The 23,147-nt window shown below is 38.5% G+C and overlaps 1 protein-coding gene across 2 annotated transcripts; it reads right to left on the bottom strand.

Moving 5' to 3' along the window:
- Positions 2,211–18,424, bottom strand: SRSF12 (serine and arginine rich splicing factor 12). 2 transcript variants are annotated; one of them, XM_018053153.1, is made up of 5 exons: positions 18,218–18,424; positions 10,475–10,579; positions 9,046–9,149; positions 8,727–8,868; positions 2,211–4,260 (listed from the first exon to the last, which is right to left on the bottom strand). In XM_018053153.1, the coding sequence occupies exons 1-5, from the start codon at positions 18,280–18,282 to the stop codon at positions 3,891–3,893; spliced, it is 786 nt and encodes a 261-aa protein (XP_017908642.1). In that variant the 5' UTR covers positions 18,283–18,424; the 3' UTR covers positions 2,211–3,890. The 2 variants fall into 2 exon arrangements, 1 of the variants encoding a protein (XP_017908642.1); XR_001918543.1 differs by lacking the exon at positions 10,475–10,579 and adding an exon at positions 9,991–10,337 and having other exon boundaries at positions 3,808–4,260; positions 9,046–9,169.

Raw genomic sequence — 23,147 nt, 5'->3', positions numbered from 1 at the left:
CAATTTCTTCATGACTCCTTTATAGTCCATCCACCTTCTTTGTTGGCTGTCCCAGCTCTACTGTGTGCCTGGGTTGGGGTCAGTACATCAGGAACATTCTCTAAGTGGGGGATGGGGCCGGGAGGGATTCAGGGAAGCCCAGTCAAGAATGAAGTGCTTACTCCCCTGAGGCTGTTTATGTGAGGCAATGAATAGGGCCTGTCTGGGATGCACTAGTTTGGTTAATTTGCTTGATTCAAGAGCACCTTGTACAAGATAAAAATTTTGCAGAGGGCCTAAACTGACCTGGAAGACCAATGCTGGAGCTAATGCTATGATCCTAAATATCCTATCTTCATCAAGGGAGTGATTCAGATGCTAAATTCATAATCTTCACTTAATGCTTAAATATTTTCTAATTGAATATATGAGTTTTGAGACTAGTATCTGGATGTATCACTGAACCACTGGTTTTTAAACTACTAGGAGTCACAGACTTGTTTTAAAATCTACAGGTGCCAGATCTGAAGCTTTGGCTTCATGATGCTGAATTAAGATCCTCTGCATAAGTAGCAATGTTATCCAAGTACTCCAGATACTCTGCCACCCTGTTTGGAAAGCAAATTTAATTTTTAACTCCAAGCAGAAAATTACATTTTTAATGTAGTTTAGGAGAATTATGTTGCTACTGCTAAGCTGCTTCAGTCGTGTCCGACTCTGTGCAACCCCACAGACAGCAGCCCATCAGGCTCCACTGTCCCTGGGATTCTCCAGGCAAGAACACTGGAGCGGGCTGCCATTTCCTTCTCCAATGCATGAAAGTGAAAAGTGAAAGGGAAGTTGCTCAGTCACGTTCAACTCTTAGCAACCCCATGGACTGCAGCCTACCAGGCTCCTCCATCCATGGGATTTTCCAGGCAAGAGTACTGGAGTGGGGTGCCATTGCCTTCTCTGTAGAATTATGAGCTTCCCTGAAAAGCTCAGTTGGTAAAGAATGCACCTGCAATGCAGGAGACTCTGGTTCGATTCCTGGGTTGGGAAGATTTGCTGGAGAAGGGAAAGGCTACCCACTCCAGCATTCTGGCCTGGAGAATTCTAGGGTTGCAAACAGTTGACATGACTAAGCAACTTTCACTTTTCTTTAGAAGAATTGTAGAAGTATTTCTAAATGTTTCTTCTTTTAAACTCTGATTTTGCCTCATGCAATGGAACTGGAATAAAGACAGATACTCATATTTATTTATAATAGAAGAGCATGTCTTAGAACAGTAGTACCTCAAGTTAATATATATTTATCTCAGATACCACATAAAGTCCTGAAATTAGTTAATATTTTACATTTAGAGATAAATAGCCCAGTGGCACAAGGTTAAATCCTGATAAAGTTTAGCATATTTCCCCATTATCTGTCTGCAGCTGCAAATACCAGCTGCTATACAGCAATTACATGTATTATTTATAAGAGAAAGAAAACAAGCAATCAAAGTAGCCATCTTTACCTTCTCTGACACAGCTGATCCTCTATGAATCCTGAACAAATGGAGGTAGGAAGTGCCCCTATATTTAAACTGGGGAAGTACTTGAATAAATATACAATCTTTAAAGGAAATGATCACAGATAGGGGATACATTTGCTTTATTTAACAATCTTACCCTAAGTATCCTCTCTTAAAAGGCCCAAGAAACAATTCTATAGCACAAGTGAATCCTAGAACAGATGTACCCAGAATACAATTTTCCAGGGTATCAGCACAATTGTTAATCAATTTCTACTCACAGAACCCAGTTTCACTGAAGCCTGTAATTGTTTCTTTTCCTAATTCTATTATCTCCTTTTCCTCTAAATATTATCTTAGTTTAGCATATATCTGTCAAAGACTTTTGTCTTCCAAAAAGATAAGCATGGTGATCAGGGAGGGCAGCATGGAGCCCAGCCACCACCCAGCTATACAAAGTATGTTGTGTGACCTTGTTTGTGCATGTCATTTAACCTCTCTTCTTCTCACTTACCTTATCTGCAGTGGTATTGCCCTCCTGAAGTTTCTGTGATGAGTGAGTAATGTAAAACTTTACAGAGCATTGCCAAGCACATATTAAATTATCATAAAGTTTAAAGTATTATCATTCCAGTTTTTCCATCAAACCAAACAGCATCCTCATAAACAGTCTAGCAATTACAGTGGACAACCAAAATCAGAGTAAATCAAAGGATTAAGCATGTTCAGAAACACTGCCTTATTAACTTTTTACGAAAATATGATTAAATGTAGACACTATAATCAATTCGTAGTTAGTATCCACAATAACTACATACATATGTACATAAACCAAAACATTTATTTAGAAAATACAAAAATTACTGTTTGTCTTGCTCTTTCTTCAGACTATCCTTTCAATTTTCAATAGTGCCACATAATTTTATACCTAAATTTTATTACATCTGAACACTTCAAAGAGCTGTAGTTTTGAAATAAATTCTGCTATGATTAAATAGAGAAAATCTATTCAGAAAGTACAGAATACACGAATTTATGGTACTTATCCAATTACCACAAGCATATAAATTATATTGTAAAGTTATTTCTTACACACAGGATGTAAAATGCAAAAAAAGGACAACAAAAAAAAGGAATTTGTATCCAAAACAAACAGAAACAACACTGGCTCCTATATGCTAAAAATATATGACAGATTTTTTTTCTTAAGCATTCTAGATACAAATATTAACTGTATGGGCTGAGAACTTTTAATTTCAATATAATTCAACAAGGTACACAAGTAGAGCTCTATAAATATATCCCCTATAATAACCATATGCAAAATCATTTTATCACAAATACTACCAAACTCTTTGAAAAACATAAACTACAAACACATTTTTAAAGAAATTCTGTTTTAACAACTACAAAAGAATATCAATAAAGCTATTTGGCTTTAAAAAACGAACGGCAGTGTAATGTAAATCCCGTACTGAGAAGCTGTTTTCTGAGAATGCAGTCTTGAGTTTAATACAAGGTACTAAACATTTTCAAAAATAAACCAAGACTTATTCTATACCATTTAAAGTCTTGAACAAAAGCTCTAAAAAGAAACCACTAAGTAACAGATGAAAAGTAGGTATGTAGAATTAATGGTATAAAATGTGATTTTATACAAAATGTACCAATCTTCATATGTATAAGGCTTGATATGAATATTTTTGGACTATGAGTGTTGCACATTTTTATAGCAGTCTCAAACCATTCAAAATTCAGTATTTTTAAAACGTTTTGATATTTCTGACATGAATGAACATGATACAGGATACAACTTAATATCAATTTATCTATACTGTTCCACTCAGGAAGCTTTTTTGAGCTTAGGAAAGAATATCTTTTGAATGCTTGATTGCTACATAAACTCTACTTTTAGAAATGTCAGTATTTTGTGATACAGAACTAATACCATCAGGAATTGGCCCAAGTTTAAAGGGAAAACACAAAGGAGACGTACAGTGTCAAACAGTCTTAAGTTTGCCTTATGCAATTATACAGTCATCATTACTTTTACATGAAAGTGCTTTAAAGTAAAAAATATTTTTTTAATTACTGTTAATACTTAATATCCAAATCAAATTTTCTAATTTAGTTTCACTTTATACATTTCCTCTAAAAAGTACTCTTCTGCCACAATGTAAGCAAAAAACGGTCCATAAAATGGGACATCACTCACATCATATTTGTGGTGTGGGCCCTTATACTGAGACCAAATCTTCATTAACCCAAGTGAGAGAGCCTTTATTTCTTATACATGCCCAAAGTAACTAATATCAACTCACATTTTCTGTAAGCCTTCAAGAATTTTTATTCAACATAATGAGAAGTTTAATAAGTAAGCTACATTAACACTACGGAGCATTCTTCTGTTGCTGTTCACCAACTGTTTTTATGACGATAACTCCGCGATCTGGAATGTGATCGAAAATGAGAGTGTTTCGCTGTTTGTGCTTTTGTTTCAGAATTGGTATACGCTTTGGGAGATTTACATGGGGATCTTGCTATGGAGTCAGAATGTCTTCCATGTGATCTTGATTTTGTTCCTGAGCTAGTCTGCTTCTGAGGTGAGCTTGACTGTGATTTTCCTATTGACTTGGACCTTTTCTGCAAGGACTTGGACCTTGACCGTTCTCTAGAACCAGAATTCCTTCCTGGAGTTCTTGACTGCCTTGCTGAGGTAGACCGCCTGGGTAGTGATTTGGAGCGAGATTTAGATTGGCTGTAAGAAAATCGCCTGTGTCGCGACCTGCAAACATCCATAACATCAGAGTATATATTTCATATAAAAATAGTTAATAGGTTAGGAAACAACACTCTCAAGAACTTATATACTTTACATAACATTAGTTGTGCTTTTGTTGGAGAAAAAAATTCTAATTTTATTATGCATGCTTTTGGTTCAAAAATATGTACAAGTTTGTAATATTTGACCAAAAGATTTTGACTTTGCTGGATATCTTTTATGAGTCAGTTCTGAAAAATATATTTTGCATATTTAGTCTGGGTTACATAATTCCTAAGAGGTAAGAAAATCTGAAAGGGGAAAAAAGATAAAATATCTAAGAATATTAAATAATGTTAATAAAAGCAAAAACCTAGATGGAGGACTTCTGAATCTTGCCATGACAGAGCAGCTTGTTCTAGACCAATCTTTCCATTAAAAAAAAAGCTATATTAAAAGGCTAGATTATATTCTTTGCAGCCAAAGATGGAGAAGCTCTATACAGTCAACAAAAACAAGACTGGGAGCTGACTGTGGCTCAGATCATGAACTCCTTATTGCCAAATTCAGACTTAAATTGAAGAAAGTAGGGAAAACCACTAGACCATTCAGGTATGACCTAAATCAAGTACCTTATGATTGTACAGTGGAAGTGAGAAATAGATTTAAGGGATTAGATCTGATAGATAGAGTGCCTGATGAACTATGGACAGAGGTTGGTGACACTGTACACGAGACAGTGATCAAGATCATCCCCATGGAAAAGAAATGCAAAAAAGCAAAATGGCTGTCTGGGGAGGTCTTACAAATAGCTGTGAAAAGAAGAGAAGCAAAAAGCAAAGGAGAAAAGGAAAGTTATAAGCATCTGAATACAGAGCTCCAAAGAATAGCAAGGAGAGATAAGAAAGCCTTCCTCAGTGATCAATGCAAAGAAACAGAGGAAAACAATAGAATGGGAAAGACTAGAGATCTCGTCAAGAAAATTAGAGATACCAAGGGAACATTTCATGCAAAGATGGGCTCAATAAAGGACAGAAATGGTATGGACCTAACAGAAGCAGAAGACATTAAGAAGAGGTGGCAAGAATACACAGAAGTGAAGTAGCTCAGTCGTGTCCGACTCTTTACGATCCCGTGGACTGTAGTCTACCTCCTTCCATGGGATTTTCCAGGCAAGAGTACTGGAGTGGGTTGCCATTTTCTTCTCCATGAATACACAGAAGAACTGTACAAAAAAGATCTTTAAGACCAAGATAATCACGATGGTGTGATCACTCACCTAGAGCCAGACATCCTGGAATGTGAAGTCAAGTGGGCCTTAGAAAGCATCACTGTGAACAAAGCTAGTGGTGGTGATGGAATTCCAGTTGAGCTATTTCAAATCCTAAAAGATGATGCTGTGAAAGTGCTACACTCAGTATGCCAGCAAATTTAGAAAACTCAGCAGTGGCCACAGGACTGGAAAAGGTCAGTTTTCATTCTAATCCCAAAGAAAGGCAATGCCAAAGAATGCTCAAACTACTGCACAATTGCACTCATCTCACACGCTAGTAAAGTAATGCTCAAAATTCTCCAAGCCAGGCTTCAGTGAACCGTGAACTTCCAGATATGCAAGCTGGTTTTAGAAAAGGCAGAGGAACCAGAGATCGAATTGCCAATATCCACTGGATCATAGGAAAGCAAGGGAATTTCAAAAAACATCTACTTCTGCTTCATTGACTATGCTAAAGACTTTGACTGTGTAGATTACAACAAACTGTAGAAAATTCCAGAGATGGGAATACCAAATCACTTTACTTGCCTCCTGAGAAAACCCTATGCAGGTCAAGAAGCAACAGTAAGAATAGGACCTGGAACAATGGACTGTTTCAAAACTGGGAAAAGAGTACATCAAGGCTGTATATTGTTACTCTACATATTTAATTCATATGCAGACTACCTCATGCAAAATGCCAGACTGGCTGAAGCACAAGCTGGAATCAAGATTGCCAGGAGAAATATCAATAACCTCAGATACACAGATGACACCACCGTGATGGCAGAAAGTGAACAGCAAATAGCCTCTTGATGAAGATGAAAGAGGGGAGTAAAAAAGCTGGCTTAAAACTCAACAGTCAAAAAATGAAGATCATGGCATCCAGTCCCATCACTTCATGGCAAATAGTGGGGAAACAACGGAAACAGTGACAGACAATCTTCTTGGGCTCCAAAATCACTGCAGATGGTGACCACAGCCATGGAAATTAAAAGATACTTGCTCCTTGGAAGAAAAGCTATGACGAACCTAAACAGCATATTAAAAAGCAGAGACGTCACTTTGCTAACAAAGGTCTGTATAGTCAAAGCTGTATGGTTTTCCAGAAGTCATGTACAGATGTGAGAACAGGACCATAAAGAAGGCTGAGCCCCAAAGAACTGATGCTTTCCAACTGTGGTGCTGGAAAAGACTCCTGAAAGTCCCTTTGACAGCAAGGAGATCCAACCAGTCCATCCTAAAGGAAATCATTCCTGAATATTCACTGGAAGGACTGACGCTGAAGCTCTGATACTCTGGCCACCTGATGCAAAGAGCTGACTCACTGGAAAAGACCCTGATGCTGGGAAGGAGTGAGGGCAGGAAAAGGGTGTGACAAAGGATGAAATGGTTGGATGGCATCAACTCAATGGACATGAGTTTCAGCAAACTCCAGGAGACGGTGAAGGACAGGGAACCCTCCGCGTGCTGCAGTCCATGGGGTCTTGAAGAGTCTGACAGGACTGAGTGGCTGAACAACAAATACTGTAACTGCAAACAAAAACCACTGAGGTCAGAGAGGTTAAGCAACAGTCTTAACCTCTAGAACTATAACTAGAGCAAAGTAGAACTGTACTGTCTTATAAGAAAATGTGGTTCTTTCTATTTCTGATACTCCACAGTGACTGGGAACTGACAGTAGTACTCCAGACAAGTAGTATACTTTACTGCCACTAGAAGGCAGAAAATGCTGTGAATATTCACTTCTCTAGATCAATCAGGAGAAAAGGTGGTTGATTAAGGCTCTAATGCATTTGGAACAGCTTATATTTTTAATGAATCAGATGGACAATTTTCTCCTTTTCTTTTACTCTTTTTCACCAAGACCACTGGTTATCATTTAGTAAGTTAGGAAAGTATTGCTTTAGGTACAATATTATATCTAGTTTGATTTTTTGTATATAAACCATTAACTTATGGTAATGTGAAATGCTGAATATCATTCATACTACTCATGTCCTTTGTGAAGTCAGAAGCAATACCAGTGGTATTGGTGTGACTTTGCTACAGATATTTCTTTCTCAAATATTTCTCTCTTCCTAGTCTTTCCTTTCCACTTGGTTGGAGGGACTGGAGCCAGGCCACTTTACAGTCTTGTTTTTAGAACTAGGTACTTGGGGTAAAGACTGTCTAGCTCAGGTACATACACCCTGTGTTGGGCTCTTCCTTGTATAGGCTCCTGGGAGTTGAGGAACGAGGGAGTGGAGTGAAAGTGAGCAGCTCTACAGATCAGCTCTGATTTGAGGTTATGTTGTCACTGGACAGCTTAGATATATGGCCCAGGAGAGCCAACTCTTTCTTATCACTAACTGCGCCATGTGGCATGTGGGAGCTTAGTTCCCTAACCAGGGATCAAACCCAAGATAAGTCCCCTGCAGTGGAAGCCTGAAGACTTAACCACTGGATTGTGAAGGAAGCCCCAGGAGAGTCAACTCTTTATTACTCATAGAAAGAGGATAGTAGCATAAACGCTGATCAATCTCTAAGAACAGAATTCACCTTAAAATTCTATATGCCTATAAAAAAATTACAGCATTAAAACTCAAGAGAAAAACAGTAAGTGGTAGAATTTAGGTATGCTAATACAATTTCAGTTATGACTAAAACAGCATCATCAAGTAATTTCCACTGCAATTTCCTATTATTCTAACAGAAACTAACCCCTACCAGGAAAAACAGATAACTTTTAAACATCTTTTTCTGAAAAATCTACTACTTTTATATTTTCTTCCTACAATGCTACCATACTTGGAATTTATTCTCGAAATAATTTGCTTTTTATAAATACACTGATTCACATTTTGGTCAACTTCCTTTCACAAATGATTATATTTTATTTCATATGAGTTTTTAATTATCAGGCCTCAGATTCTTAATTTGGGGGTTCATTTAAAAATTTTTATTTAAAATCCTCATTTTATTGTCAAGTATACAACTTTAAATTTTTGCCTTTTTCCTCAGTATATATTATCTTTCTATTAGAAAGATAAAATGAACACACCGAAAGGTATCTAACAAACCCAAGTTAAAATAACAATACATTATAAATTGAGAGGAGCATATCCTTCTAAAAAAGTTGATACTTGATGTATATTAAATAAAATGATTCTGGTGTCCTGTTTTTGAAAACTCTTTAAAATGTTTTCTGGAAACAGCAGAAAATTAAGTTTTCAATTCCCTTTTACTTTGTACTCACTCTTTAAGGCTATCCGATCGCCGCCTATTTCTTCCCCATGAGGAACTTCTACTTCGGGTTCTCCTTTGGCTAGGGCTTCTTGATCTCCTATGATCACTTGGAGAACAAGGGTGACGTTCTTTTGATTTCATCTGGCCTGGTGCTAGAATATGAAGTTCAAAATTTATAATTCATTACCTGAAAACCTCAATAAATAATCATTCAATAAATAAGCCACTCAAATAGTATTATATTATGAAATAATTTTAAATTAACAAATTTGTCATTGCTGAAACTCATCCTGCTAAAAAAGCAAGATCTGCTATTAAGTCACACTTACTTTTGCGATCACCTTGTGCAAACTGTATTTCAATCTGACGGCCACATACCCATTTTCTGTTGAGGTTATAAAGTGCGTCTTCAGCATCACGAACATCTTCAAATATGACTAGCTGTTAAGGACACTTTGAACATCAGATATCAAAAATATTATTTTTTAAAAATAATTTACAGGTGGCATGAAATTATTAGGAAAAACAAGCTCAAGTTTTTAAGGTCATATCTCTAACATAATTGAAAAATCAGAAAAAATACCACTATCAAAACAAATGCCCCATTATGATTCTGAAGAGTGAGTCTGAAAATAAAAAGAACAGAAACAAATCTCTAACTGTATTTTTAATGTATACATTAAAAGCTGTAGAATGCATGTAATTTGAAACATGAGAGTAACTCTAACACTGGCTAGTATTATCAAATAAAACATTTAGGCAGGACTCACTCCCTTCTCTTAGGTAAAAGATTTACCAGGTTTTTCAGTATTTCAGGTAAAATCAGTACACAGAAGCCTTCATTCTGAAATTAAAATTACTGTTTCATTAACAGGCTTTTAAAATTAATTTAGGAGAAATTACTTATAAACAAAAGTGCACACATATAAGTGAGCTAAAACATATTTTCAAAACCGATTTGGTCCTTTAAAAGTGATCATATTTGACTTTGAACCTACTGCTTTAAAATACCTTTATGTTTTTATTACTTCGGATATAATTATAAAAGAAATATATAAACAATCTATTAACATCTATAAACAATCTGTTAACATCTGGAATTATATATCCCACTGAACTCCCTTATCTATGTAAATTATATAATAAACCTAACTAAAATGGAAACAAACTATATAAACCAACTAGCTGTATTTCAGAAGGTTGTCACTGGTTTAACTTTTTAGAAACAGAAAAAGCTCAAGTAATGCAATACAAAATGAGACTTAGGCAATTACCTCAGTGTCACTTGATCTTGAACCTTGACCTTTATTCTTTAGGGCTTGCAAGATGGACTTTATAAGAGACGCAGAACCAACAAAATCAGACTTGGCTTTGATCCTGGAACTCTGAGTAAATGTAGGAAAGCCGAAGTCTCAACCTGGTGTTGGCTTTGTCTTTTGCTTGGTAAAGACTTCCCCTCTTCCAGGTCTTTATATCTGTGTCCACCCTCCCTCTTTACTCCTTGATGCTTGAACTTTAGGTGCCTTTTGTCTTGCCTGCTTGGTTTATGCTTGGATTCTAGCTAACAGGTTGGTTCAAACTGAGGGGCGCTTGCCAGCTACTGTGGACTGCATTAGATTTTCTGAGATAAAGAAATAAACACATTTAATTAGGCAATATTATTTCATAAAATACGCTCCTGAGTACGTGTATGTATACACATATGTATATGCACATGTATGTAGTCTATGCACATGCACACAGTAACATAAAGGATATTGGACATAAGCAAATCCTCTTGGGCGGCGGGTGTAGAAGTCAAGTGGAATGTAAACGTCTACTATAGGGCCATATCGACCAAACTCACGGCGCAAGTCCTCAGGCCTGAAGTATTTTAGAAATAAGGTAAAGAAATATGAATAGCTAGATTCAAATATTTTGCCTACAGAAATTCAGTTAAAAACTTCAGAATAAAGTATAGTTTCCGGACTAGAATTAGCTAAAATTGTCTCTCATAGGAATCATCCAGGGTTTAGAAAAGAAAGAAAAAATAAAACAACAAATTCTCAGTTCTAAGTCTTGGAGATTCTGATTCAACAGGTCTGGAAATCTGTATTTTTATAAGCACTCTAGGTGGCTTTTATGTTTATTCAGGTTGAGGATACTGATCCAGCACATTCACTTAATTTTTTTGCTTTTTTAAAACTGAAGTATAGTTGATTTACAATATTGTGTTAGTTTCAAGTGTACAGCATAGTGATTTAGTTTCTATATATTTTCTACACATTCCTTTTCAAATTCTTTTCCCTTATAGATTACAAAATATTGAGTACAGTTCCCTGTGCTATACAGTAGGTCTTTGTTGGTTATATATTTTATATAGAGCATATGCACTTTTGAAAGTTACTTCTATTATAAGACTTTTCAACTGTCAAAATACAGAGTACTATTAACTATTCATTAAGAATACATTTATTTATCTCACTATAATTTCATATTTATGTTAAATGTTTTCAGATAGCAGTAAGATTCTAAAGAAGTCCTAAAGTTCTTTCTCAGGCTTTAAAAGAAAAATCGATGATTTATTAGTAAACATAAAGCAAAAATAACTACCAGAGCCTCAAATCTGGCAAGTATTTTTGAGTCACTTACGTGCTTTCTACTGTCATAGGTATTAAAGAGGGGAAACCAAGGAAACACATAGCATAATATTTCTCTTCAGGATTTACAATTTAACTGAAGAGACAAAACACTTAGCATTAAAAACTGCCGTTTATAATGCATTTATATACCAGCCACTGTTCACCTTAAGACCACTTAATTCCCATAACAGATCTTAACAAATGTTGTTTACAGATGAGGGTAGAGACAGATGAAGTCACCTAACGTCACCGAGTCAGCAAGAGACAGAGCTGGAAGCAAACTCCCACAATCTGACACTAACCAGTCTGGCTTCCTAATGACTACATCCTACTGCCTCATGGAGCTCTTAGATTCAAAACCAGCTATGAGCACGAAACACGGCTTAGAGGAATTAAAGAGTATTTCAAAACATGCTCTGTAGAAAAAAGGGCCTAAAGATGAGTACAAAGCTTCTAACTCAGGGAAATGGAAGAAAGATGGTGTCCAAGATAAAAATCAGATACCTGGAAAAGAGAGTTAGATTGAAGATTGAGGAGAGGCAAAAGAAGAAACTTTCACGTTTGGAAATGCCAAATTTGAGGTGATGGTGGAACAGCCATAAAAGTTCTATTCTATGAGCAACTGAAAACTGTGGTTATACAAATTCAATTTTATTTTTTCTCAAGACTAGAAGTCAGTGATTAAAGCTAGAGATATGAATTTAAGAATCAAATAAAGATTCAACTAACACTGACCAAGTAGCCAATATTACATTGATATCATGACAACTTCATTTTATTTTTATGTTATTTTTAATATTCACTATACCATGCTTAACTGCCTGCCTTTCGTAAGTGACTGTTCACTTTAGATTTAGAGGACAATGACAATGTCTTTTTCTTTCATTTATTCATTCAACAAATACTTATTGAGTACATAGTATGTACTATGGGCCAGGCTCTAGAAATATGATGGAGAACAAGACAGACAAAATTCCTGCTCCCATAAAACACAGACTAACAGCAAAAATTCTCAACCATTCCTGAATATTGGAATCATCTATAAAGGAGATATCATAGAAGCAGGCATTCCAGCCTGATCCTTTAATCCCTGACCTAATTTGTGCTTCCCATGGTAAGCCCCAGTTATGTTTAATTTTTTAAGGGTTTCATAGGCAATTCTGAGGCTCAGGGTTGAGAATCACTTCTAAAGCAGAGGTCGTCACTAACATATCTCAGTACCTAGCATAGCTGCTTGGCATATAGGAGGCCTCAGAATATACCTGCTGTATTAATGAGTGAGGGACACATTACTGTTACCATTTACCAGTCAAGGAGACTGAAAGGAGAGCAGTTACCTTGCCCAAAGATACACACGGCCAGTAGCAAAGCTAGAATTCAAATGAGTACCTTCAGAGGCAACCAATTCCATCAACCAAATGTGAGTGGCTGACAGAAAAGGATACTAGATATATAAACGAGGCTAGAGCAATGCGTCGTAGACTTAGAATCCCAGAAGTCTGAGGGAATGAACCTTCTCAAAAGAACTGGCTCTCATTCAGTCTCCACTCCATCTGTTAGCTGTTTTTTTCATTGATTTTTGTATTTCTGGTGTAATCTATTTTGATATTAAACACCCATGTATCCATCAATAAGATTTATTATGCCTTAATAATTACTATACTTGTAATTTTTCGTATTTTTTAAGTAAGATATTGTCTCCTTCTCCTTATAAATAATCACTGGTGTTCATCATTCCTCTACATAACTTTGTATTTCTACTGCAAATCTATATAAAAGGTATCAGATTACCTGTAAAATTTTGAACCTTGCCTTTTCCACCCTTGAGATTTCTCCATGGTGCTCTAGTTCACTCATTTTAATTCTGTATTGGTATTGTTATGGATAAACCACAATTTTACACATACTTCTATGGGTGAGCATTTAATATGCTTCCTTTTTTTAACCGCAAATTGTGCTGTAGCATAGTTTTCTGGGATGTACCACTAGCCATTGAATTGACGGGCTGAAGAGTATACATATCTTCAGCTTTACTACATTTTCTTCAAAATGGCCAAATCAACTTATACTCCTCAAGACATGCATCAGAATTCCTAAGAATCCAACTTCTCACTCCCTGCCATTCTGAAGGATATAAAGTGAATGAGTATCTCATTATTTGAATTTTAATTTCTGTAAACACCAGTTAGGTTCAACATCGTTACATGCTTATGGGTCATTTATTCTAGGGTCAGAATTTCTGGGCTAAACAGGATATATATATATATATATATATATATATATATTTAATTTCTATGACCCGACCAAACAGTTCTGCAAAATGGTTGTTAACATTTTATACTCCTACCAACATGTACGATTCAGTTCTGCCCATCTCTGTCAGCACTTTGTATTGTCAGTCGTTTGAATTTTAGCCATTCAAGAGGGTATTAAGTGGAATCTTGCTGCGGCTTCAATTTGCATTGCAATTTTTGCATTTCAATGTGTACATTTGTGTTGCACAACTGATGCTGAGCACTTTTTCACATGCTAATTGGACATTCATATGTATTTCTCTTGAACATGTAGGAGTTTTTTGTCCATTTTTAATAATAACATTTGTCTTTTCATTGTTGACTTATAAAAAAAGTTCATTATATTCTTAGAAAAAGTCCTTTGTGAGATATATGCCTTCTGAATACTTTCTCCCAGTCCCTGGCTCACCTATTTAATTTCTTAATGAACAGAAATTTTAATTTTGGAGAAATCTGATTTTTCAATATTCCCTTTTAAGGTAATGACTTTGTCTTATAAAAAATCTGCCTATCCCTAAGTCATACAGATATTTTCCTTTGCTTTCTTCTAAAAGCTTTACCATTTTATCTTTTACATATCAATTAATGATCCAGTTCAAATTATGTGGGACAGAGGTCAAAGTACATTTTTTCCCTACATATATATCCAGTTGGTACAGCATCATTTGGTGGAAAGATTTTTTTTCTAAAGGCTTTAGTCTAGTGCCTTTGTAAAAAATCAATTGACTCTATTATGTGTGGATTATTTATGGACCTTCTTTCTGTTTTATTGATCTATTTGTCTATCCTTAGGCCAATAACAAACTATTTTGATATTGTAACTTTTTAGTAAATCTTTAAGCCAGGGAATATAAGCCTTCCAGCTTCAGTGACCTTTTTAAATATTATTTTGGCTATTCAGATCCTTTGCATGTTAATAGATTTTAGAATTAATTTATTCCTATTTTTAAAAAGCAATTTGATCACAAATACCTTGAATCTATAATATAATCAATTGATATCAAACTGATAACAGTTCACCTTCCTATCTAAGAACACAGTATATTTACTGATTTATGTTGCTCTTTGATTGCTCTTGGCCATGCGTTGTTATCTTCAATGCAAAGGTTTTTATGTGGTTTTGCAAAACTTATTCCTAAGTATGTGTTTTGATACTAAGATAAAAGGAATTTTTAAAGTTTTTGTTGTTTGCTGTTAGTATATACAAATAGAACTGTCACTAAATTTACTTCATATTCTGATAACTTAAGGAAACTCACTATTAGTTACTGTAGCTTTATGTAAATAAACATGTCACCTCAGAACAGGGCCAGGTTTTACTTTTACCTTTATAATTTTTATGTCTTTATTTTTCTTGCCTTGTTGCATTGGTTAGGACCTGCAATAAAATGTTGAATAGTGATTGTACGAGTTGACATCCTTGTCTTGTTCTGATCTTAAGGAGAAAGCATTCAGTTTCATCATTAAATATGTCGTTAGCTAAAGGTTTTTCATAGATGCCATAAGCTGAGGAAGTTCCCTTCTATTACTAGTTTGCTGAGACTTCCTATCATGAATTCGGCTAGATTTTAATGCTTTTTTCTACATCACCACTTACACCAATATTAATGTAAGCCTCATACACACTATCGGAGAAGGCAATGGCACCCCACTCCAGTACTCTTGCCTGGAAAATCCCATAGATGGAGGAGCCTGGTGGGCTGCATTCCATGGGGTCGCGAAGAGTCGGATGTGACTGAGGGACTTCACTTTCATGCATTGGAGAAGGAAATGGCAACTCACTCCCGTGTTCTTGCCTGGAGAATCTCAGGGACAGGGGAGCCTGGTGGGCTGCCGTCTATGGGGTTGCACAGAGTCGGACACAACTGAAGCGACTTAGCAGTATACACACTATAACCAAAGAATGCTACTAAGTATGTCCCAGAGAAGTACTTGATCAGTGCTCCCCAACCTAACATGATGTTAAGTAGCAAAACAGGAATGTTTTATTTGAGATGTGGGCATTGCTTTGTTTCACTAGAAAACTATATCTGCCATTAAAAAAATTATACAAAAAGATTTAAAATTAATATTCTTCCCAATCCACATCTTATTTCACCAGTGAAGAGAAACATAACACAAATTATAAAATTACAAAACGTACTTTTAAACCTTTCCTTAGTTCTTTTGCTGAATTTCATTTCTAACAAATTTTTCGCTAACCTACATGTTATAATGTCTTGTACTTTATTATATATACTAGAACAGCTACTTTAAAGAAAATTTTAAAATAAAACTTGACTTTGTTATAAAACCAACAATTAGAATATGAAAGCAGGATAAAGAAAACCACTCAAAGGGATTTCCTTCTAGGATTATTTTCTATATGTGTGGATTATGTGTTTATATAGTTTTTCCCTTCATTTTTCATATAACAGAAAACATATTGTATATAATTTTATACCCCATTTAACATTTATCCCAATGATTTTCTTTATAAGCATACCAAATGTTAAAAAATTAAAATGTTTCTAGGTATCATATTGCTAGTTAAACTATATGCTACTTTGTACCAAAAAAGCTATTAAGGTTACATGTGATGATTCTACTTTCATAACACTACTCAACAGCTGAGCAGTTTTAGTCAAGATCCTTAATCTCTCTAAAATCTCACATTTTCATCTGTTATATAAGGTTATTGAAAACTTAATAGAATAATATATGTAAGGTTTTTAGTACAGTGCCTGGTACACAATGAGTACTCAACAAATGTTAGGATTACTATAATTTCACTACTTCAAACCTGCTTGATTTTGATTGCCCTCCCCACCCTCCACTGCCCAGTGGCAACGTTAAAAAGCTGTGGAAAAGATGTAAAAGGAAATTAATAAATCTCAATTATCATTCTTGATTATCTAGATCAGAGATCATACATCACACATGTGTGTGTGTGTTATTCGGCCTGCACAATGTTTATAAACATTTAACGAAAAGTGCTGAAACGGAAATGCCAATATTTTATAGCTTTTAAAACTACAAAAATAGCAATTTCGTATAATTCAATTTAGAAACTACCAACAGTTTGAAACTGACAGTTCACACACACAAAATACAGGCTTTTGACTCTTTTGAAAATTAAAACAATGTGGCCACAAGTCCAAATGTCTATACAGTCGTTATTAGCTAAAGCTTGGTAGCAGCCGCTGTCCCCTTGAGATGGCACATGTTCTTTTCCATTTGCCACAGTCCACACCATTCTATTGGGCTTTAACCTGACACCTTCACTCATTCATTCATATTACCTTTGTTGGCCTCTGTGGCCATTAGAATTGGAAACTTTTTTTGTTGGCTCACTGAAATCTTATTCAGTATTCAAGTGGTCTGTTTAACCGTAGGAATTTTTTTAACCTTACCCAAATTATAAATTTCGCTTGCTTTCTATGTAATATGCTGATAAACAAGCTGAGCGAAGACATGTAAACACAGGCATACTCAGGATGTTAAAATATGTTAACTCACAGTCTATAGTTGTGACGTACATATATATATATATTATTAGCAGAAATCAAGCTTCTAAAAAAGACTTAAAATTTACTTCTCAAAAGTAAATTATGATGATTATTCCTGATGGCTCTGGAGTCAAAGGCTCCAATATATTTCCAGCCGTGAAGCTCCAGGTAAGTCACGGAAACTCTGAATTTCAGCTTTCCCTTATGTACTACAAGATAATCTTGCATAACTATAAAGACTGGGATGGGGAGGAGGGCTGTGGAGTAAATTAAGCAAGCCCAGTGAAACGAAAACGTCTACTAATCCCCCCATCCCCTCTGGCTCCTATTGGGGGAGAAAGACACAGCTATAAGAAGTCAACGTTAGAAGCTATGCAGACAGAATTCTCCAAAGGGGGGCGGGTGGGCTGAATGCAACAGAATCGACCAGGGAAGTCTAACCAAACCATTATGATGGGTGCTCACACTGCCCTCAAAACTTTAAAAGAAAAACACATAAATCTCATTCACTGAAGTTATCCTTTGTATACAGTATAAAATTGTGCAACAAATAAAATTGAACCAGCGCCACCTGTAAGTAAACCAGACTACTGACTACAGGGAAAGGGAGTCGTAAGGCCCAAGGCACGCACTATTCCGTAACGCGTTCTCACCATCCCCAATTCCTTCCCATCTAGATGGTGAGATGCGCGGCTTTATCCCTGCACAGCGACAAAGGAGCGAGACGCTGGCACTCGCCCGAGGAACTCTCAGGGGCGGAGGCGGGGAGTGACCGTGGCTCCCAGCCAGGGGCAGCCGGCGCTCCTCCTGTTCTCTCGGCGAGGAATAGGCACCGGCCAGCCGCCCAGGTGCGGGAGGCGGTCAAGGGCGGCGGGGCCCGGAGACGGGGCCGCGCCGGGGCGAAAGGCCGGGCGGGAGGGCGGAGGCGCGAGTCCCGCCCAGGCCCCGAGCACTCCCCGCCGGCCTCGGGAGAGGCTCCTCCACGGCGAGCCCCGGGCCGGCCGGCGGGGAGGTGCAGGCTAGCCCCGCCGGGCTCTGCGTCGCGGCCGTTACCCGCCCCTCCCCCGCGCCCCAACCTGCGGACCCGCCGCCGCTCACCTGGTGGCGTCCGCGACGTTCCTGACGAACAGGGAGGTGTTGGGGGGCCTCGTGTAGCGAGACATGACCGCTTCCTCCGTTCCCTCGGGGGTCTGCCCGGCCGCCGGGCTCACTCCGTCTCCCGCAGCCGCCGCCGCCGCCACAGCAGCTCCGCCGGCCCGCGGCGCGACCCCCTCGCCTCGGCCTCGGCCCCGCCAGCGCGCAGCCGCAGAGGCGGGCGCGGGGGGAGCGATGTGCAGCGCGAGTCTGTCCGTGCGGACCACGCGGGGGCGGGGCGGGGGGCGGGGCCGAGCGGCGTGCGGGGAGGGGGCGGTGCGGGGTCCCAGGATTCGAGGGCCTCTTCGAAGGGGGCGGCGCAGGAGCCCCGGCGTGGAGGGCTTCGGGGAAGGGGCAGCGCGGGGGTCCCGGGGGGTCGAAGGGGACTCTCAGAGGAGGCGGCTGGGTCAGAGTGTAATAGGAGGGCATGGACTAGAGCGGTCCTAGGGGCTGAAGCAGGTGAAACGGGGGTTAGAGAGCATCCGGAGAAAAGATGTCACGAGTCGGAGGTGGGCGGGGTGAAGGATGCCTTCAAACGCGCCACAGCCGGATGGTCACTGGGGCCTTCTTTATTGCATCTTCAGCCCCAGACCTTGGCAATGTTTCTGCCTCCTGCCCTTTGAATGCTGAGACTGTTTAGACTTTCAAACTGCGAGGATTTTTTTTTTCTGCGTGTTTTGATTCTTCATCCATCATTCGTTTAGAGTACACCATTCAGCTGTGAGTACATTCATTCAGATGTTTATTGAGCACCTGCTATGCACCGAGAACTATTCTTGGTGTGGGACCCAGCAACAAACAAGAAGCCACATCCCTGCCCTCATAGAGTTTACATTCTTGAGCAAAGACCAGACAATAAAAAATGAACAAGTGTAGGAGAAAGCGATGAAAATGCAGAGGCAATTAAGCAAATTTAAATTATCCTCTCCTTGCCTCTCCAAAATGTCATAGCCACCCCATCTTAGAAATCCTCGTACCTTCACATTTGCTACTGTGGTCAGAAAAACTTGTTACCAGGACTGAAACCAGGTGGCTTGTAATTATAGTAGCACCCCTTTTCATTCTCAGAAGTGGCTAATTTGGGAGGGTAAATAATCTGGTCACCCTACCTAGCCCATGGCTGTCTCAAAGGCTGTGAGAGTTTCCCAAGGTCAGCAAATGCTTCTGGAATAGTGGCCATTCGTTCAAAATGTGATTCGTTAGGGCACAGCAAGCTCAGGGCTAGCCTGGGAATCTAAGGGGTGGGAGTGGGATCACATTCTTTGAAGCTTACAACTTGGTAGAGGAGGCAGAATCTAATTATCAAACTAATAAAGATAGGCCTATGCTAAGGGTATGAAAATAGCTATATGCAGGACTTCCCTTGTGATCCAGTGGTTAAAAATCCATCTTGCAATGTAGGTGATAAAGGTTCAATGCCTGGTGGGGGAACTAAGATCCCACATGCCTTGGAGCAACTGAGCCTGAGGACCACAACCAGACAGTCCATGCACCACCAGGAAAGATCTCACCTGATGCAAGGAAGATCCTGTGTGCTGCAAGACCTGATGCTGTCAAATGAATAAAAAATTTTCTTTCTTGAAAAGGAGCTACATGCTACTGGAAGGGTACCTTATAGGGGTTGGCAAGCAAGGCTAGAGGATCACTGACCTTTACCCTGAAGAAGCCTTACAGGAATATTTGGAGAATGAAGAGGAGCAATCCATGCACTGGAACAGCATGTGCAAAGGCTTTGAGGCAATACAGGGAAATGAAAGGCAGCAAACAGGAGCAGCAAGCTGGAGAAGCACAAGAAAATGAGGCTGGAGAGCAGGCTGAGTGTATGGTAGGAAAGTTTGATTTTCTCAGTTCAGTTGCTCAGTTGTGTCCAACTCTTTGTGACTCATGGACTGTAGCACGCCAGACTTCCCTGTCCACCACCACCCCCGAAGGTTGCTCAAACGCATGTCCACCGAGTCGGTGATGCCATCCAACCATCTCATCCTCTGTTGTCCCTTTTTGCTCCCACCTTCAATCTTTCCCAGCATCGGGATCTTTTCCAATGAGTCAGTTCTTCACATCAGGTGGCCAAAGTATTGGAGTTTCAGCTTCAGCGTCAGTCCTTCCAATGAATATTCAGGACTGATTTCCTTTAGGATGGACTGGTTGGATCTCCTTGCAGTCCAAGGGACTCTGAAGGATCTTCACCAACACCACAGTTCAAAAGCATTAATTCTTCAGCACTCAGCTTTCTGTATAGTCCAACTCTCACATCCATGCATGACTACTGGAAAAACCATAACTTTGATTAGATGGAGCTTTGTTGGCAAAGTAACATCTCTGCTTTTTAATATGCTGTCTATAACCTTTTTGAAACAAATTACCACAAATTCAGTGGTTTAAAAGAACAGAATTGTATTCTCTCACGATTTAGGAGGCCAGAAATCTGAAATCAAGGTGTTGGCAGGGCCACACTCTCTCCTAAGGCACTAGAGGAGCATCCTTCCTTGCTTCTTCTGGTCCCTAGTGCCTCCAATCTTGCTTCCATCTTCATACAGCTTTCTCCTCTTTGTCTTATGAGGACAACTGTCATTGGATTTAGGGCCCACCCAGGTAATCCAGGATGATCTCATCCCAAGATCCTTAACTTAATTGCAAAGACTCTTTTTCTAAATAAGATTAGGACTTGGGCCTGTCTTTTCTGGGGCCACCATTCAACCCACTACACTGACCTTGCCAAGGAAAGAGATTTGGTAGGAAGTGAGAGTTATCAATAAGCCTCTTCCCTTGGGCTTCCCAGATGGTGCTAGTGGTTAAAAAACCTGCCTGCCAAGGCAGGAGATGTAAGAGATGTGGGTTCTATCCCTGGGTCGGGAGGATCCCCTGAAGGAGGGTATGGCAACCTACTCCAGTATTCGTGCCTGGAGAATCCCACAGACAAGGGAGCCTGCTGGGCTACAGTCCATATGGTCACAAAGAGTTGGACACAACTGAAGTGACCTAGCACACACGCATGCACACTGACACATTAAGTGGGGTAAAAATTCACTGGACTCTATGTAAACCACGAACCTATTAGTTAAAAATATATGCATTGGTATGCTCATTTATAAACAGAGCTGTTTCTAGGTGGAGGCGTTACACTCTGATTTTCACTTTCTTTTCCTTACATTTGGTACTGTCGAGTTATTTTTAAAACGCTTTTTATAATTGGCAAAACCCTACAAATCTCTTTACAGTTTGAAAAAAGCTTCTACTGGCATATCTGAAAAGACCTAATGGATAGGTAGTGGGTTTTTTTCCTCTTCCTATAGATAGAAGCATTTGAGGAAAGGGACTTAAACTATGAAAGTTCAGTTGCAAACTTGAACTTTAAAACTAGCTGGAATTGATTTAAAATAAGTTATGGAAATGGTAACCATGTCAGAGATGGATACGATAAGTAACTTGACTGTAGTAATCATTTCACTATGCGTGTGTATATTCCCAATTATCATGTATGCTTTAAATGTGTAAAATTTTAATTTAAAATAATAAGTTATGGAACCCTAATTTTTATATGATATAAAAATGTATATTCCTCCTATTTCCAAATTTGATTCGAGGCAATGAAGTGTAAAGAAGTGTGGGGAAACTGCTCTCTAGTGGAAGGCTGGAGGAGGGCTGTTGTCAGGAAGGGACAACTGAAGAGTGTTACACAGAGGGTTAGGCCCCCCAGCCTCTAACCAGGTCCTTAAACCAGTTCAGATGGTAACTGCTGTGCTTTACCCTTCCCTTGGCATTTTGGGGTACTTACCAAAGTGAAAGTGAGAGTCACTCAGTCGTGTCCGACTCTTTTCAACCCCATGGACTATACAGTCCATGGAATTCTCCAGGCCAGAATGCTGCAGTGGGTAGTCTTTCCCTTCCCCAGGGGATCTTCCCAACCCTGGGATTAAACCCAGGTCTCCCGCACTGCAGGCAGATTTCTTTACCAGCTGAGCCACCAGGGCAGATATTCTTACTTAAAGAAGCGAAGAAAAGGCTTAGGTCAAGACTAAATACTCTGCCTGTCACCAGGTTCACGGACATATTCATATTTACCCTAAGACTAGACTTAAGCTAGATGCATTTAGTGAAAGTATCACTGTAATGAGTCATTGCCTTAAGGCATTAAATGGTACCCCCAAGGCTTGGGAGAGTTAATGTTCTCTCTAAATTGCCAGAGAATTCCCAAGGGGTATACCACTGGCAAAATCTGATGACTGTTTAATAACTATAACCCCTGTTGTACAGCAGAGTTATATGTATCATACTTCGCAGCAATTACTACTTCCTTTCCATTTAATACAGTTTTAATGGGAATTCCTTGGCTGTCCAGTGGCTACCACTCTGTGCTTTCACTACTGAGGGTGCAGGTTCAGTCCCTGGTCAGAGAACTAAACTCCTGCAAGCTGAGGAGCATGGCCAGTACATAATAATAATAATAATAATGCATTTCAATATTATACTTTATATTCACCATAAAAAAAGAGGTATTAATTATGCTATGTGATAGAAGTTAGCAAATGCTAATCATGTTGCCATACATAAATGTATCAAACAAATGTTATACACCTTAATTGTAGGCAATGTTATGTCAGTTCTAGCTCCATAAAATAAATAAGTAATTAATAAATGCTACAATCTAATGCTTCTTGTTTTTCCCTATAAGAGAGACTTTGATTGGAAAATATTTTAGGAAAAATAGGTTATTTCTCATTTAAATAATATCATTACTTTACTTAGCTCACTTTTCAAAAGTAAATAGATTTTAAACTTCATTGAAATCACAGTTCCATAGAGAATATAGCATGAAAAATTCAGAATCTTTTTTTAGCTTGCTAAAACTTGTCATAGTGGACAAATCTTTCAAATCAGCCATCTGTAAGTTATG

The sequence above is a fragment of the Capra hircus genome, chromosome 9 (genome assembly GCF_001704415.2).
Source record: "Capra hircus breed San Clemente chromosome 9, ASM170441v1, whole genome shotgun sequence".
Classification (NCBI taxonomy): domain Eukaryota; kingdom Metazoa; phylum Chordata; class Mammalia; order Artiodactyla; family Bovidae; genus Capra; species Capra hircus.
Note: the sequence above shows the minus strand (reverse complement) of the source record. Positions and strands in the feature narration are given on the sequence as shown.